Here is a 17,890-nt window from a genome sequence, read left to right as displayed (position 1 = left end):
TGGAACACCTAATGTATTGTGGGCTGGAGTGAAGCCCCCTAGATGAACATCTGTTTATACTGTATGGATTATTGCATTTAATCCTGAAAATAATATGAATGGCTAGATTCTATTATTCCTATTTTGCAGAGAAAGAAACTGAGGCATTGAAAGGATAAATAATTTATTTTCAGTCCACAGGCAGGAAGCCAGGGATCTGGGAGTCAAGCTAAAGTAATCTGATCCCAAAAGCTGTGCTCCTAATAGCCCAGTGACATTTCTAAATTGAGTATTTTCCCTTAATAGGATATTGTCTAGGTTTTAATTTCTTAGAATTCAGGATAGCTGATGTCAAATCAGGACTAAAATATCTAGTGGTTCATTATTAAGACTCATATCTGAGAATAGTTAAAAATAGACATATCTGCACTGAGAGTGAGTCTTCCCTGGGGTACAGGTGGTATGTAAGGACACTCTACTGTCTCTTCATTACTATAGTGTAGAGTCCGAGTTTCTCAGAACAATAAGCTCATGATAAAAGCCACACATGAAGGAGTAGGATATAGTTCAGTGGCAGAGTAAGGCCTCTAGCATGTGCAAGGCCCTGGGTTTTTTTTGTTTGTTTTATATTATTTTATTTTACTTTATTGGTATCAGGAATCAAACTCACAACCTCACATTTGCCAGGCAGGCAGTGTGCCACTGAGCTATATCCCCAGCCCAAGACCCTTTGTTTTAACCCCATCATTGCCAAAAAATGTTGTGACATCAATGTTCTATATCGTATAATAGCAGTTGAGGGGCATATGAGTCTGAGGCAGGAGAACATATGTGAGTTTGAGGCCAGCCTGGGATACAGTGAGTTTAAGGCCAACATGCACTAACAGTGAGACCCTGTCTCAGAATAAACAAACAAACAGGAAAAAAAATGAAAAAGAAACCTTTGGTTAAAGTGAAATTTAATTGTGATTTCAGAGCACTGGGTTGCTATATAGAAAACATGGGCAGCACTCCAGGACCCAGTGGCATGCTTAAAGAGGTCGCTTTCCTGTGGGCCTCAATAGCACAGCTTGGTGGCCCAGGGATCAAAAGAGAGGGAAATGACTCCAGCTTTACTCTGGGGAATTCTTTCAAACGTCTTCAATTCTTAGGCCTGGGGGCAGAAAAGGGCACAAGGGAGTGGTGCCCACTCTCCTGAGGGTGCCACTATGTTTGCACGGCATTTTTCATTTGCCTTTACGCCATCTCAGAGTAGACTAGCTGGCTCTTAACAGTAGGTTGAAATGATACTAATAACAAGAATAACCATGGATCACTCTTTGACTGTCTGCTACATACCCAGAAACTGTTACCTCATCTGATCTTTATGATGAACCTTGGAAAGAGGCATTCCTCTGAGTGTGTGTTCCCCCAAGCACAACCTGAGACAAGGATTTGGGCACAGCTGGTTTACATTGGAGGCAATTCCATGAGGCACCAGCAGGGGACAGCAAGCCAGGAAGAGAGAAAAGTTAAAAGTTAAAAGATGGCGGTTACCCACCGATCACTCAATTACTGTGAGTAAATGGGTGGGTAACTGGGGCTCAGTCCCACTGAGGACATCTGGGATCTGGTGTAGAATACACCCCAGAAATGCCCTGCCCTGGGAGGGGGAAGGTGGGGTGTCTATCCAGAGACCCAGTCCCACACTAGCGGGAAGGTTTCCCTCAGCTGTTAACTTCCCCCGCGTCTGGGCTGCACCTGCAGGGGGCTGAACAGCCTCTCAGAAAAAGCTCCAGTGTCCATGTTTGTAGCAGCACAACCCAGACTAGCTAAATCCTGGAAGCTGACTAGCTGTCCATCTGCAGATGAGTGGATAAAGAAAAGGTGGTATTTACACACAGTGGGGTACTACTCTTCCATAGGAGGGCTAAATTTGGGTAATTTGTAGGAAAATGGGTGCACCTTGATACAATAATGTTAACTGAAATGAAGCAGACACACATGCTTAAATATCATCTTATGTGAGAAATTCAAAGCATAAATAATTAAAGGAAAAATGAAAGATAGGTAATATGACACAGATCTTTTGCAAATAGAGAAGTAGACCAAGACATGTAGGGAGGAGGTGGGATGGGGGAAAGGACTAAACAGAATGATGATATGTTATAGACGTGGACCAACTCCCCATGAAGTGTTTTTTTTTTGGGGGGGGTGCTGGCTCAGGATGCCTTCAGGGCAGGTCTGGTTTGGCTTGAGCATCTGGGGATCAAACCACAGCAACCTGAGACTGACTGCTCTGTTTAAGCAGTGACTTAAACAACTGAGCTAATGGGCAGCCCCCCCCAACTCCCCATGAGGAATGTGATCATTATATATTGCAGAGGTATCAATAAAATTAAAAATTTAAAGAAAAATATAAAAAATAGAGGAAGTCCTGAGGCCACCATACAGGGAAAGTCCATGGTACTGAAATGTCTACCCCGCTGCTTGGACTGCCAGAGCTCCAATGGGGCTGTGGCCGGCCCCATCACAAGCACTCAAAGTGCACTGCATGATGGATGGAAGCAACTGAGCTCAGAGGTTAAGCAACTTGCTAGAGGTCGCTTGCTGAACTGGTGTTTAAAAGAGTTAAAGAGCTCAGAGTTAAAGTCAGGCCTGGACGCACATGTTCAAATTTCATGGAATGAGAAGGTGCATTGGTTTAGGTTCCTGAGCACTTGTTAAATATGGAAAGTTGATTTATTCTATTTCCTCTCTGTTCTCTCTCTGCATCTCCGTCTATCTGTGTCTCTGTCTCTCTGTCTCTGTCTCTGTCTCTGTCTCTGTCTCTGTCTCTGTCTCTCTCTCTCTCTTGCTCTTGTTCTCGCTCTCTTTCTTTCTCTCTCTGGTTGGCGATTGAACAGTCAGGCCCAGAGTCCAGAGCTGAAAGGCCTGCAGCAGAGGAATATCTATTCCATGGGGCTTCCTATTCGCTTCTTGGATTCCCAGCAGTTGTTCTGAACACAGAATATAACCTTTGCCCATTGATCTTAGTCAGCTGTGGGAAGCTACTTTTATTTCACTTGTCATAAAATATTTTCAGGTGCAGTTTAAACTTTTGTACACTATTTCTTTCCCAATATACAGGTTACCCTGTTTTGGGCAAATCTTCATAGAACTTGACTTCTAGACTCATTTTCTTTGGCTAGATTCTTTTATACACACTCTTGCTTAGTGGCACTCAACCACAGCCCATGGGGTACTATGGCCTTTTGTGAGTGTGCTGCTTAACATCTGGTGCAGTGCACACAGCTCACTTCTGTATGAGTGAGTGGATGCTCTCTGCACCATCAGGAACACTGACTGCATAGGGGCATGGTGTGTGACACAGGATAGGGTACAACTTGTAGCCATACTTGTTGGAACATGAGAGAACTCTGCTAAGGGATGCATGAGATAGTTGAGGCAGGGAAGTAAACAAGTATAGTCACAATGAGTCAGCTTCTACAAGAAACATGAGCACATGACTGGAGAGACAAGCTGAGCCGACTTTAGCTGCTAAGAGACACCATTCACCGGGGAGGGCCTGCCTCTGTGACCAGAGCTGTCTTACTCTGGGAGTTGACTGTGCTCTCTAAGTCTCTTCTTTGTCAGGGTATATGACAGGTTTATTATTAGATCATTCTGCTCCCTAAACTTAGATACTTCCAAGGTGAATTAATTAAGATCTAGTACATGATTGTCTATGCTTCTTTTCTTGCTGTGATGAACCATAAGGCCTTGGATTGATGCCCCTGTGCCATGAAGTGGCCAGGTCACGTCAACCTGGGACCTAAGTCATTATAATGAAGAGAAATTTCCTAAAATCTCTCTTTGGACATAGCACACATAAGAAATAGACCTTTCTTACAGTTGTTAGCAGCAGTGATATTTTATACTTGTATATATAGTATAAATTTAAGGTTTTAACTCATAATCATTAAAGAATTCACCAGCAAGAACAATGGAATGCTTTACTATACATTCAAAAATGTGAACGCAGGCTTGATTGTGACAAAGCCATGCACTCCACTTTGACATACTGTGCTTCAACAGTGCATAATGGGAAAAGTCCTGATTCACCCTAAAGGATTGCTTGTTATTATGCCATACCCTAGTCTATCCTGATAGATAAATTCATTCATTGTCTTTTGTCCTTTTTATATTTCTTTTTTATGTTTTATTATTTTATTTTTCCCCATAATTTTATTGAGAAACAAATAGCAATGAGACAGTTTCAAACCAAATTGGTAAGACAGTTTCAATAATCAACACATTGCATACATTCTTCCTAGTGGTTCACTGCTGTACAAGATGCGGACATGATATCCTATTTACAAACACCATTAGAACAAATCCCTCTATTCATTAAGAGAATGTAACTATATATCTATCCTAACCAATTTGAATGTCCTTTTTGAAAGTATGTTGTGACCAGAAAAATATGACGGACCCTTGCTGTTCTTTTAGTTTTTAACTGGACTACAACTTCACTGAGTATTAAAAATACGCCTGAACTAACAAAGGAAGCAAGACAGAGGCAGAGTTTGAGGGGAGGGATGGAGAGAGAGAGAGAGAGAGAGAGAGAGAGAGAGAGAGATTGAGAAATAGAGGGAAGAAGCAGTCACAAAGCAAAACCACCCTGGCCGGACGCTCCTTACCAGAACACTGAAATCCATTGCCTTTGTATCCCTGCTTGCACCTGCATTTGAAGGATCCTTGGGTATTAAGGCAGTTGGCATGAGGGGTACACGCACGGATACTCACTGCACATTCATTTATATCTGAAACGTGAACATCTCAGTGAACAAGTATGATAACAGGACTCTTGAGAGACTAGCCCTTACACTCCAGCAACTCCAAGCCCAATCACTCAACACTGCCAGCAAATCAAGAGCTGCTTGAGAAGAGAGAGGTGCTGGCCCAGAGCCCTGGCTTTGCCTGACTCCGCCTGCCGGGTAAGGGGCAGCGAGTCTGCAGCTTACCTCCCCACAGCCGCGCATCTCCCACTTATCCCGGGCCTGGAAATCTGTACCATATTTGAGTTTTTTTCTTAACTTTTCATCTATCTAACTGAAAACTAAATGACAACATTGGAAAATAAATTCTATATTTGGAAGGGCTTGCAACTCCTAACAAACAAAAGACAAGACCAGCCAGGAACCACTGACATCATCTGAACTCAGAGGCACAGGCCTTTTGTTCAAAGCCTCTCGGAAGAAAGGGTCAGGCTGGTCTGAGCTCGTCTGCTGGATTTCGAGGTGGAAAAGTTGCCAAATTCAACCCAAGTGAGAGGTTGATTTGCTCCACTCTCCATCTTGCTTTCTATCTATGAATTAGTAGACGCGGTCCATAAAATGGCTTATTGTTTTTTATTCATCTACCAAACGAGCTTAGATGCTAATCTTAATCACTTTGAAAACCTCAGAGACTTGATTCCTTGGGAATTATGACGCGCTCTGTGTCACTCTCCAGCTCGACTTGTGGAACTTCCCTAGGGGTGTCAGGGAGTAAGCACACACTCTGTAACACAGGCATCAGGGCACAAAGCTGGACAGGCCAGAGTTCATGATAAACATGGATGCCCTGAGCCTGCCTCTGACAGTTGCTGTGTTTGAGAAGTTTGGAGGCAAGAGCTGTGGAGATTTCACAAGATGGTTCAAATTTCAGTAATGGAGTGTTGCCTCAACACGATTATCCAGGACTCGTCCTGGGAAGTCCTGAGCATGCGGTTGAAAGAAATCCTATTTTTCCCAACTGTTAGCTTTCCATGTTATGAACACACCTTTGTTAAACAAGTTATGTGAACAGGAATCTAGAGGGGGTCCACATTTCACAATGGGACAGTATAACAAGGTAAGGAGACTCTTCGAAGGGGCCTCTCCAAACATCCTGCCTCTTGAGCTCATTGAAACATGGAGTCCCTTAACTGAAGGATAAAATATCTTATATCACACAGCTTAAGCCAGAATCAGGAACCAGAATCTTATCAGAGGGTGATTTTTGGCTACTGTGGAAAAGGAATATTTTATTATTTATTATTTTTATTTTTATTTTTTGAAAAGGAATATTTTATTTGGAGCTCAAACTATGAGAGGACTAAAAAGAGAGGAAAGAACATATGTTCTTGTCTCCTTTTTTTAAAAAGATAGGTTCTCACTCTGAAGTTCAGGCTGGCCTTGTGCTCACTTTTGTAGCTCCTAGGTTGGTCTTAAACTCCCAGAAATCCTCCTGGCTCAACCTGCCGAGTGCTGGGATTACAGGTGTGTGCCACCAAACCTGGTTGCCCTTTACTTTTCTAAAGCCACCCTACTGGAAAAACTATGAACAGATCACTGAGATCTTGTCAGTCTTCCTTTTACCAAATATAAATATTGCTTTATTATTCTCATTTTGTATGTGTAATAGGCAGAATCAAAACTATGAAAAAAAAAATCTCCCCAAATTATCTCAAGATGTGACCCTTCACAGTAGAACTATATTGCTTGAGTCATTATTGACCTGACTTCATAACTGTTGTCACTGGAGTCTCTAAATTCCAGAAACTTAATGCAAGCCTTTCTCTGTGTTAAGCTGTCACTAAAGTACATGACTCAACTGGCAGACTGAACTGACACCAAAATACCTGCATAGAAAGCCCATAGGTTTGGGGGAAGGAGGAAAAAAGGAAAAGATGTCACTAGATCTTACCCACGCAGTCATATCGACCACTGCTATATTTCAGTTCAAACCCAATGTGACATTTGCAATAGTAGCTTCCAAATGTGTTCACACATCTCCGATTGTAGGGGCAGACGGCTTTCTCAGAGGCACATTCATCGATATCTAGGGTGTAGAATCAGAAGATGTCAGCAATGTCAAAATAAGTAGCCCCAACACACTCAGCCCCAGCCATAGTATGGAATGAGCACACACATGCGCAGTCCCCTTGCCAGGAGAACCGATTATCTGGTGCCAGTATGCTATCTTTCAGCAAGTACTCTAGATCCCAACCATGCACACACCCAGCTCTTCCCTTAATGTCTTCATACCCGCATTCACATCTTTTCCTAACAGCGTTACATCCCTGTAATGTCACTAGTTATAGTCACATCACTCTCATGTCAGGCCCCAGGTCTTTTTTTCTTATGTATTTAGTACAGCGTCTACAGGGTCTCACTACACAGATCGGACTCATAGTGATTCTCCTGTTTTCAGCCTCCCAAGCGCTGGGATTACAGGCACATGCCACCATGCCCAGTCTCAATTGCCATCTCAGTGTACCCCGGGCAAAGGACTGGCACAGCACCCTGGGAATCGAACCCTGGTCTGTCTGCCTAAGCAGGTGCTTTAATCCACTAAGCTATCTGGCTGGCTTGTGGCCCCAGGTCTTCTGGGGCAGGGTGTGTGTGTCTGGTACTTGGGATCCATGCATCATATGTGCAATGAGTGAGTAAATATTTTCCTCTGCTATTCTATCACACAGTACATACAAGTTTGGAAAACAGCTACTTTTAGCAAACCAAATGTACATTTAAGACTTACATTTTAGAAAGGAATGAGGCCATTCTCAAGCTCCTCCAAGCATTCTGTAGTACTGACCGAAAGCACAGAAATGTGCTCGTGTAGGAACCCACTTCTACATACACTGTGCAACAAGGGTAACTATGTAATGATGTAATGTTAGCCCACAATAGGTGTGGCCCTTTCCCACCATTGAGAGTGGAGTTTCTAAGGGGCTGACCATTTGCTGTTGACTCATCACCGACTCAAGCTCTGCTTTAACTAGTCTTTTTGCTGTCCTTCCAGAACTATGGTTGAAAATGCAAGCAGGTATGGGTTTATTATTCCTCTTGCATCCTTAAAACAACAAGCAAGTATTGGATTGGCCAAAAGTGTTATTCAGTGGTCACTTTTTAAAAATTTAAAAAAATTTTTTTTTCAGTGATCACTTTTATGACCTCTCTTGCCTTTGTGGCTAAAATGGTGCCCAACAAATCCAAGAGGTGGGTTGACATTTGGATTCGGTTTGGCCAACATTCGGCCTTGTCCTGTAAGTGTTATTTTACTAAAGAGTACTAAGTTCTGTGGCTCTAATTCAATCTTTGATTACTTTCAAAGAGAACACACAATATTATACCAGGGATCAAACTCAGGACCTTGTACTTGCCAGGCAGGCACTTGTGCTGCTGAGCTATATCCCCAGCTGGCCCTACACATATAGTTTTAAAAAGTATTTAATTTGCTTAGGACCTACTTGGCTGAGCTTACTAAATGCAGCTCATCAAATGTATATTAGGATAAATAAACATCCAGTACCTTGACTGAAAAATATTTCCATTGCTTTGAAGATTATTAAATTATCCTGCTATTTGATACTAAAACCTAAAAAGATTAAGAACTGTTTCAACATTCTGGTTTGGTTTGGTTTGGCATTCCTTACTGAGGCTTTGTACACACTTGGCCTATTATATGCATCTAATATCATGTGCATTTGGTGCAACTGTTATAAGTATAATGATTCAATACAGTATAACTGCTGTGAGTATGCACAGTTTGGTGGATGCCCATAATTCAGACTTGCAAAAGACCCAAAGCACGAGATGTATAGTATCATTTCAGCCACCAAGGGTGCCCTGTGGTTGCCTCAGTCAGAAGCTCTTAGCTCTCAGCTTTACAAGCTGCCACAAGCTGCTTGCTGGGCCTGTGACATTCTGTTCCAGTCCCTACCTGGCCTGGGCTGGGAGTACTGGCAAGTCATGCCCCAGACAAGCTCCCCATCAGGGAAGGGCAGGAGTTGATGGAGTCACACCTAGAAGATCCCCTGCCCTGGAGGAAAAGCTCAGAGCAGCCTCCCCAGTGTTCCAGAGGTGCCCATAGCTCATTTAATCTGCTCACTGAGTTCACCCAGTGCCAGTGCCTGCCTTCCCCTGGGTCCCTGCTCTGTTCCTCACCTGGGGTTTCCTGAGATTACCTCCCCTACCAACTAACTTCTTGCTCAGCTTCTGTGGAACTCAAAACTCAGACACAAAATAGGAAACTTGAGCAAAAGACTGAAGTTCTATGCTATGGCTTTTACAAAACCCAAAAGGCTTTGTGGGTTCTGTTGACTTAGTTTGCTCATTTTCTCCAGTCAAAAGTCATTAAGGAATACTTAGCCTGTGTAATTTAGAGCAAATGTTCTTGGGGAAATTGGTTACTTGCTAATTTAAGTTAAACAGTGTGGAAGATATATACTATTTTCACTAATGTTACGTCCAGAAATCTGTAAATACATTTTTTTTTCTGGGAAAATATTTTCTTGAACTTGGAATATAGCTCCATGGCCTTAAGGTCTTAATCACTGAGGGATGACATGTGGATAGTGGAGTTTCTAGTGGGTGGTACATGAAGTAAATGTGCAGGGCCAATATACCAAATTACTTTTATCTTCTTTTCCACTGTGGCATTAAGCAATGCAGAATACTCTAAAAGTGTTCTTTCTAGCATCCCCAAGTATGTTTAGAGCATAAATGACTATGAACATCACCTCAGAAATGGGCCCACATCCATACTCTTGGAAGTTTTCAGTGTCTGGCCAACAAGGTGACTGTGATGTATGAAAAGGAAGTCACTCAGTAAAGGAGGAATCAAGGCAGGAGGAGAAGTGGAGACCGCAGCTGCTGTCCTACCTAAGCACACCCTGCCATCTGAGGCCAGCCGGAGTCCTGAGGATGGACACAGACATCGAGGTCCTTCCACTGTGTCTTCACAGCCATATTGGCAGTTGGTCCTGGCACAGGTCCGAGAGTCTGCAAAGTAGACCAGGATTAACCTGTGCCTCCTGAGATGCCAGGCATGCTTGCTAAGAAAGTTTCTCTGGATTCTGAGACATTAAATGCAACCTGTGGAAAAGCATTCAAGGACAAGTCTTATTGTGACCCCCAAGTGGAAACCCCAAAGGAATCAGGGCAGCGGTTGATGTCTTGGTGGCCCCAGTTTGAAGCATGCCTGTAGTCTATTTTGTTGAGTGAGATACTGACCCTGTAGGTAGGACATCCAGCTCTCTGACTGCATCCATTTCTCCTATTGTGTGTGCTTGGGTCACTCCTTTATGTCATTCAGCTGACCTCTCTGAGGTAAAAGATGACTGCTTGTATAAGTTGTCAGTCTGAGCTAGTGGTCAAAGAAACCATTCTTGAGCTCTCTTCACACTTATATACCCTCAATGAGAGTCACTGGGTTGCAAGACTTGGTCTTTCAGGTATCTGTATTAAAATATATGGTAGATACCGCTGATCAGCTGCCTAGCAGCCAGCCTGGACCCATTTTTTTCTTGCCATTCTCACCATGGGGGCTGCAAAACCAGATGCTAGTCTTGTTCCCAGCTCCCCTCATGGAAAGGAGTGGCAATGTGACTTAGTGTGGCCAAAGCAATAGAGTGAGAACTCCACTGGAGGAAGTGGGGCTGTTGGAAAAAGATACTGCTACATGATAAAATGCTATTTGTTTATTGGTGTCACTTCCATTCCCTGCGTTTTGCCTATCTTTGATGTGTGTATGACATATGGAGCCGACACAGCTATACTGCCACTGTGAGGCCACAAGCATAAGATCGGGACTGTGAGGATGGCAGGGACTGAGTCCCTGTCCAGCTGCCATAGGGCTGCTTGGTCTCCAGCATTTTCAGTAAATGAGATAATGTAGTTGGATTTTTCTGTTAATTATTGTTAAATATAACTTCTTTCGCAGAAGTCCAGTAGACATGGTCATAAATCGATGAGGGTTAAAATATTCCTATGTTCCCAGCCCAGTGTGCACAACAAAGGAGCGCAGTGAGTACGCTGGCTCCATCCACTGTCTCTCACAGCGTGGTCATCACTGAGTGGGACAAACGCGGTTGTGAGGGGGCCAGGTGGACTACAACCAGTGGCCACGAGAGAAGTCTTGGGTTGCCTGGACACTAAGCTACAGACAGGGAGCATAGGTAACAGTAGACATACGGAATCATAAAGGGGGCGCAGAAGCGGAGTGGCTTGGCAAGCACATAGTGAGGGTTATATGACTCATGTCTTCTTTGTTCTTTAGCCATCCTCATTTTTTTTTTTGTGGCACTGGGGATCAAACTTTGCCCCTTGTGCTTGCCAGGCAGGTACTTATGCTGCTGAGCTATCCCCTGGCCTGGCCATCCTTTTTTAAACTTTAAAAAATTAACATAACTCTATCTGCCCATTTGGGAAAGAAATCTGCTTTTGGCACTGACTGAACCCTCAGGGAATATTTGAGAAGCACTCATAGTGTCTATCTTTTTGGAAACTGGAAGCGATCACTATCAAAGCTGAGGCAGGGGATCCCTTTGGGGAGGGGTGGGGGAGGAGGCTCTCGTGGAGTTCTACTTGGCTTTCCTCCCAAGGGTGCTGGCTTTGTAAGAACTCATCGAGCTATATGTTTGCTTCCTGTGAGTTTTTGTATAATTTATAATAATACCGATTTTGAAAACATGACACTTCAAATGGCTGCTTTATTTCTTGGGCTTGCTTTGCTAATGAAAGAGCTGAGTGACAGTGGTGTGGGGGTGCCTTGCCACAGAGGGACATGACGAGGAGCTGTGGCATAGTGAGCCATGCATGAGGGAAGATGTTATAACCTTGGGAAAGCCCAGGATGAGCGGGGGTGGGGTGGGACGGTGGTGGGAGGGGACGGTGGTGGGAGGCTTATGCCCTGTGACTCTGTAAACATAGGAAGCTGGGTTTGCTGGGGGCTGCAGTGTGGAGAAAAGAGGGATGAGAGCAAGGAGGGGGCGGGGGGGGGGAGGCAGGCAGGGGGTGTGGGCTTGCCTTTCAGCCGCAACCTAAAACCAACCTAAAACCTGAAAAGCCTCTCCGCTCCATAAATGAATGGAAGCAGACTCTTACCCCCCCACAGGCCCTGGGTGCTTCTTTATCACAGAAGGGCTTTTCTTTTCAGGAATGTGAGTCAGAAAGCATTTCCAGTGGGAGCCACTAATCTGTGGCAGTGGGGCCCGGGGCGTGAGAAAGGTAGCTGGTGGGGAGGATTGATGGCCTGAGATGGCATGCAAATGTGTCGCCTCCTCAAGACAGCGTGTGCCTGCTAGCCAGGGTGCTCAGCTGCATGATGGAGTTCACCGCGGCCTGCCTAATGGAGTGCAGATCTAGATGCATCATTTATTTTCCTCCCAGTTTGTCTGTTTTTTGCTTTGTAAAGTAAGTGTCTGTGAGAGGACAGTCAGAGACAGAAGGCAGATTAGTGACTGCTGAGGGCCGGGAGGAGGGAGCGTGGGGAAGGGCTGCTGATGGGGCTGGGATTCTTTCTGGGTCAAAGCCATGGTAATGGCTGCAGAACATTGTGGATGCAGTGACTGCCACGTTTTAAAAATGAGTACAGTGGTGAACTTCATATTTTAGATATTTTACCATAATTTTTTAAAAGGAAGTGCCTGAGATGCTTTGTCCCGGGAGCATTATTGGAGACTGAAAAGAGCAGTCACCAAAGCCTTTTCCAGTGCATCAAGGGACAAAATCCAAGGCTCAAACATTGGCCAAGAGTGGCCTGGTTGCTGGACTTACTGGCACAAGTTGCATCTGGCATGAGAGTGTGGCCGCTGAGACAGAAGCACTTGTAGCTGCCGTGTGTGTTCACACATCTGTGCTGGCACAGCCGGGGCTTGATCCCACACTCGTTCACATCTGCCGGGGTTGTTGGAAATGGAGAAAAGTTAGGCAGGTGGAGAAGCTTCCAGGTGTGAACACTAGAAGCCACCCAGGGAAGGACAACTGGGCCGGCTTCTCCTGATCCCTGGTTGCCCCTTGTCCTACTGCAAAGTGCCATCATGAGGGACTGGTGGGGATGTGAGGTAGATGGAATGATCATTCATCATGGAGAGGGAACAGAAATTGGTAGAAACACTTTGGAAAACTGGCAGACTCTAAAGTTAGAAACAGACATATCTGTATCCTAGCAGTTCCAGTCCTGGTACACATGTAACAGAATTGTGGATTTGTGCTCACCAAAGCCAAAAACATCTACTAAAATAATCCTAGTAGCACTAATTTTAGTAGCTCCAAGTGAGAATTAATCCAAGTACTTCCCAATAGGATAGATCAATGACTTGTATACACATGCAGTGGTATACTACCATGCTGTGAAATGAGTTTCACAAACACGGTACTGAGTGGATGAAGTGGGGGATACACACACTTAGGTACTGTTACTCCATTTATGTAAAGTAAAAAAATAGGTGCTGCTAATCTGATACATGAGGTCAAGATATGATTTTCTTTGGTGGGCGGACTTGGTTAGATGGGGCATGAGATTACCTGGGGAGGTGACTGCTAAGTCTGCACTTTTTTATTTGAATACTAGTTTACATGGGTGTGTGAAAATGTATTGAGTCATACATGCTTGATATCTGCACAATTCTATGTGTACACTACCGGAATTAAAGAGTTAGAAATATTCAACTTCGAAAAGTCTGCCCTGAATGCCTTCCCAGGCAGCCTGTGACAGATGTCAACAGCACAGCTTCCTTCCCATTGTTCTTTTGGGTGGCTTTGGACTGGCCTGGTTGCCTTGGCTCACACTGTTCTAGAGGGAGCCCTGTCAGGCAGGTGCGTGTGAGAACAGAGGACATTTAATCCTTTGTAAAGAGATTCACAGGATGTTGATAAGTGGTAAGAGAAGAGCACAAGCCTGTATGTTTAGATGGGTCCCAAATTTGTAAAACAAGAAAGAAACAAAAAATGTATAAGAAAAAAGGGAGGGTGTGCTCTGGATGAGAACCAAGGTTGTCTTTAGCCGGTAAGAGCTAGGGCAGCCATCCTCAACCAATTTGGCCCCAGGAATCAGCTTTGTGGGAGATAATTTTTCCATAGATGGGAGTTCGGGTGGGATGGTAGTGGGTAGTTGGTCTGCGCTGATTTAAAGGAACCCTCAGTGGAGATACTTCATGTGCACAGTTCACTGTAGGCTTTGAACTCCCGGGAGAATTTAGTTCTGTAGCTGATCTAGCAGGAAGTGGAGCTCAGGTGGCAATTCCAGCAGCTGGAAGTGGCTGTAAACATAGATGAAGCTTTGCTGGTTCGCACCAGGGTCACATCCTGCTATTCAGCCTTGTTGCTAATTGGCCATGGACAGGTCCCAATCAGTGACCCAGAAGTTGGGGAGTTCAGGTGGAAGGGGTCTTTCTTCTCTGTGGTTTTCAGTGCTTTCAAAAAAAACAGTTTAGAAGACCCTCACTGAGAACTGTAACAGTTTTATGGAAATAAAAACAATACTGGAGGTATTTGTATTCTTTACAAGGATCAAGGGTGGAGGATCTTGCTTTTGAACACGTGGCCTTGTGTGTGGGCCTCCAATCTTATGTCACTCAAGGAAAAACAAAACTGCCATACTCCACAGAAGATGAAAAGTCAGCATGTCCCATGCACAACTCCGTGCCTTTTGCTCCTGACAAAATCTTTACATGGGATTTCCCAACACGCTCGCTGGACCTTTGCAAGTCCCTTCTCCTTCCTGTGCCCTCTGTGCCACTCTCTCCCCAGCAAGATCCTAACAGTTTTAGGCAGGAGGGGAGAACCAAAACTGCAGATTGGAACTCATGGCATACCCAAGAATACCCCATGCCTTAGCTCTAACTCAAAGGGGACTCACTTGTCTCTTGGAAGGACCACCGCTGGGAAAGGTGTCAGTTGAGGGCTGAGGCCTGTCACCCTGCATGGACATATGTGAACTTTGATCACGCTGCAGCAAGGCAGGGGGGCTACGGGGGAAAGTCAGACCCAAACTAGAGCCACCTGGACCACTTCTTCAGCGCTGATATTTCACTGGGACTTGAAAACTAGGGGACTCCTAGCCGGGGCTATTTCCCGCACTGGCGCTTCTCCAAGAAGACCATCCCAGCGGTGCTCCACCCGCCCGAAGAGAAGGAAGATGAGCAAGTCGAGCTCCAAGTCCAGCCTGCCCCTGGCTTCCAAGCGGGAAAAGGACAGCACTGAGAAGCGAGACAGAGGCAGGCCAAGCAAGCAACCTCCAGTGAGCCTGAAGGAGCCCAGTGGAGTGCCAACACCTAAGAGACCTTGGGGCTGACTGAAGGAGAGCCAAAACAAGGGTGCTGCCAAGATCCGGAAAACTACCACAGCTCCAGGGAGGAAACCAACGCGGGTAGACACAAAAAAAACTGGAGAAGGAGGAAGAGGAGGGCATCTCACAGGAGTCCTCCGAGGAGGAGCAGTGACACACAGTGCCGCGCGTCCCTCCCAAGAGGAGCGACTTCCTCCTGGAAGGATAGCTTGGTCCCGCCCCACCGCTCCACGTCTGTCACTCCGCCCAGCCCCACACTACAGCCCACAAGCGCTGTAGCCTTGAGGGTCGGAGCAGCCCCTGCCCTTACATACTTGCCCTCCTGACAAGGCTAACATCTGCTTAGCCACTCCCCGGGGTCCCTTGGCCTTAAGGGGTCCTTGCTCCATTTCACACTGCCACGCCCCACCCCACTGTGCCGGTAGCACCCAGGTGGCCAGTGGGGGAGGCTCGGCCCCCCAAATTCCCCAGCCAGTCTTATCCAGTAGGGCTCACCCTCCTGTGCCTTCCCAGCCTTCCTAGTCTGTCCCCAGGCTGGACACCTCCTGGGGTACAAGAAAGAGCAAGAGTCAGAGGCCCTGCCCTTCGTGCCACACCCTCGAGAGTAGCTGGCCTTCACCTACCCGGGTGAGGCCAAGCTTCCTTCTGGCAGCTGCCTAAGGCTAGGCTTGTGCCCACCTTCCTGCTTTCACTGCAGCTGCTGACCATGGGAGGGCGCCAACACCAAGCCTGCCCTATGCTCCCCACCTCTCAGCTCCCCTTCCCCAAGGTTCTGGTTCCATCTTTTCCTCTGTTCACAAACTACCTCTGGACAGTTGTGTTGTTTTTTTTGTTCAATGTTTCACTCTTAGACATTCATCATTGCTGCTGCCATCAGCGCCAGATGTTCATCCTCATTGCCTCCTGTTCTGCCCTGTTCCCTCCCCAAGTTGGGGTGGGGGTGCCCATCCCAGGGAAAGTGGGGCAGTGCCTTGGATGCTGCTGCACAGTGAGGAGGGGTCATGTCGTTTATGGAAGGGTGTAGGGGCCACTAGCTCCCCCTGTTCTGTTGGGGATAGTGGCCATTATTTGTCCCAGCCTGGGGCTTATCCTCTGGTTTCCTATTTGCAGTTACTTGAATAAAAAAAAATCCTTTTCTGGGGGGAAAATAAAAAGAAAACTGGAGTGAATAATATGGTCTGTGTTCCAAGTCTGAGAGAAAGTATCTTGGAATAGAATCCAAAATATATGGAAAACTGAATTCTGTAGTGTTCTACCTGTGGTGGGGGATGCAGCTAAACTATCACTTAGACACACAGGATTCTTTTTTGTTTTGTTTTTTGCTGTTTTTAAGATAGAGTCTCACTACATAGTTCAGGCTGACCTTGAACTCACCATGTAGCCCAGGCTGGCCTCAAATTTGCAGTAAGTCTCCTGCCTCAGTCTTCCAGCTGCTGGGATTACAGGAATGCACTGCCATACCTGGCCGTAGAGGATGATTCTTGATGAACCTCTCTCAAGCAGCTGGGTGGAGATCTAAGAAGCACTTCTAGGGCCACGAATCGATCTCCACGTGGCCAGAGGGACATGAGAGCCAGGGAGGCTGCAGGGCTGCTGGAGCACAGAAAGGCTACCTCCATGTGTGTAACTAAACTGCGGGTTTCTCAGTCAGGGTTGGGGAGGGCAGGATGCAGTGGAAGCCTGCCTGTGGCTCAGTTTCCACTCTCCCTTCTGGAGCCATGGCAGCCTTTCTTAGGGACAGCTAGACTTGATTTGCTGTTCTTTACTCAGCATCCTCTTAGGATCGGGGATAGTTTTTAATGGTGCAGATTTGTTCATGCAATGTTTCTCACCTTTTGTTGATGTTTCACTTAAGATCATTCTTTTTTGAGTGACACTGAAGATTGAATTCAGAACCTTTGCACTTAGCTATATCTCAAGCCCTCTTTATTTTGAGACAGGGTCTTGCTAAATTGCCTCGCTTGAGCTTGAACTTGTGACCTTTCCACCTCACTCTTCCAGAACCTGGCCCAGAGCATGCTTGACTGGTGTGGAGAGTGCTACTCCATGCATTGCAGGGTGTTTAGATGGATCCTTGGTGTCCATCCGTTAGATACCAGCAGCATTTCTCACACCCAACGTGCTAACCAAAACTGTCTCCAGATATTGCCAAGGGTTCCCCGGGTGACTAAGTCAAAACTGTTGATCTGCTGTGCAAACTTGCTCCAAGGTGGTATTTTTATATATCATAAAGGCTCTCAAGATTTCTCAACCTCAGCACTATAGGATGTTTTTTGACATCTGTGGCCTCCAACCACTACGTGGTCCCCTTCCAAATGTCTTCACGCACTCAACCTGGGGTAAGGTTCCCAGATTTGGCAAATAAAAATACAGGATTTCCAGTTAAATTTGAATTTCCAATAAATGACCAATTCCATGAAATATTTAGAACAGATATATATTATACAATTATTTGTTGTTTATCTGAAATTTAAATTTATTTATTAAAATACAGAGGGCATCTGTACTTTACCTGGAGGACAAAATCAATGCAAGTTGTAGACCGCTGTTCTAGATATTGTAAATGAACACTTTAAGGCCTTAAGATAAAGTCTAGGATAAATGCCACCAATTGTCTTTCAAAGTGTATGACTTATGAGACTATGAGCATCTTTCAACTCGACATTGCCATGCTCACATATTCATCCTGTAAAAGTACTCAAGTACAAAGTTTGGATAGGATGGTACTTGGCTCAGTGCTGTGCCCAATGGCAACACTTTGAGGCAGCAGAAATGATCATGGAGGGATGACTTGTTTCATCGATGGTGAGTGTGCACGCCAGGGACCAGGAGGTGGCCTTAGCATGTCCAAGGG

General features: G+C 45.4%; 1 protein-coding gene and 1 pseudogene across 1 annotated transcript in view; one reads left to right on the top strand and one right to left on the bottom strand.

Annotated features, from left to right (window-relative positions):
• The window catches only part of Egfl6 (EGF like domain multiple 6), a 64,170-nt gene that overhangs the window by 21,428 nt on the left and 24,852 nt on the right, over positions 1-17,890 (bottom strand). Inside the window, exons 4-7 of the mRNA XM_012515544.2 lie at positions 12,525-12,644; positions 9,630-9,749; positions 6,670-6,804; positions 4,641-4,763 (exon numbers count right to left, since the gene is read on the bottom strand). Coding sequence (XP_012370998.1) covers positions 4,641-4,763; positions 6,670-6,804; positions 9,630-9,749; positions 12,525-12,644 — 498 coding nt within the window. The remainder of the gene's footprint in view (positions 1-4,640; positions 4,764-6,669; positions 6,805-9,629; positions 9,750-12,524; positions 12,645-17,890) is intronic.
• Positions 14,887-15,190, top strand: LOC101575456 (annotated as a pseudogene).

This window comes from Octodon degus, unplaced genomic scaffold, assembly GCF_000260255.1.
Source record: "Octodon degus isolate 3935 unplaced genomic scaffold, OctDeg1.0 scaffold00069, whole genome shotgun sequence".
Lineage (NCBI taxonomy): Eukaryota > Metazoa > Chordata > Mammalia > Rodentia > Octodontidae > Octodon > Octodon degus.
This window is presented reverse-complemented; position numbering and strand designations above follow the sequence as displayed.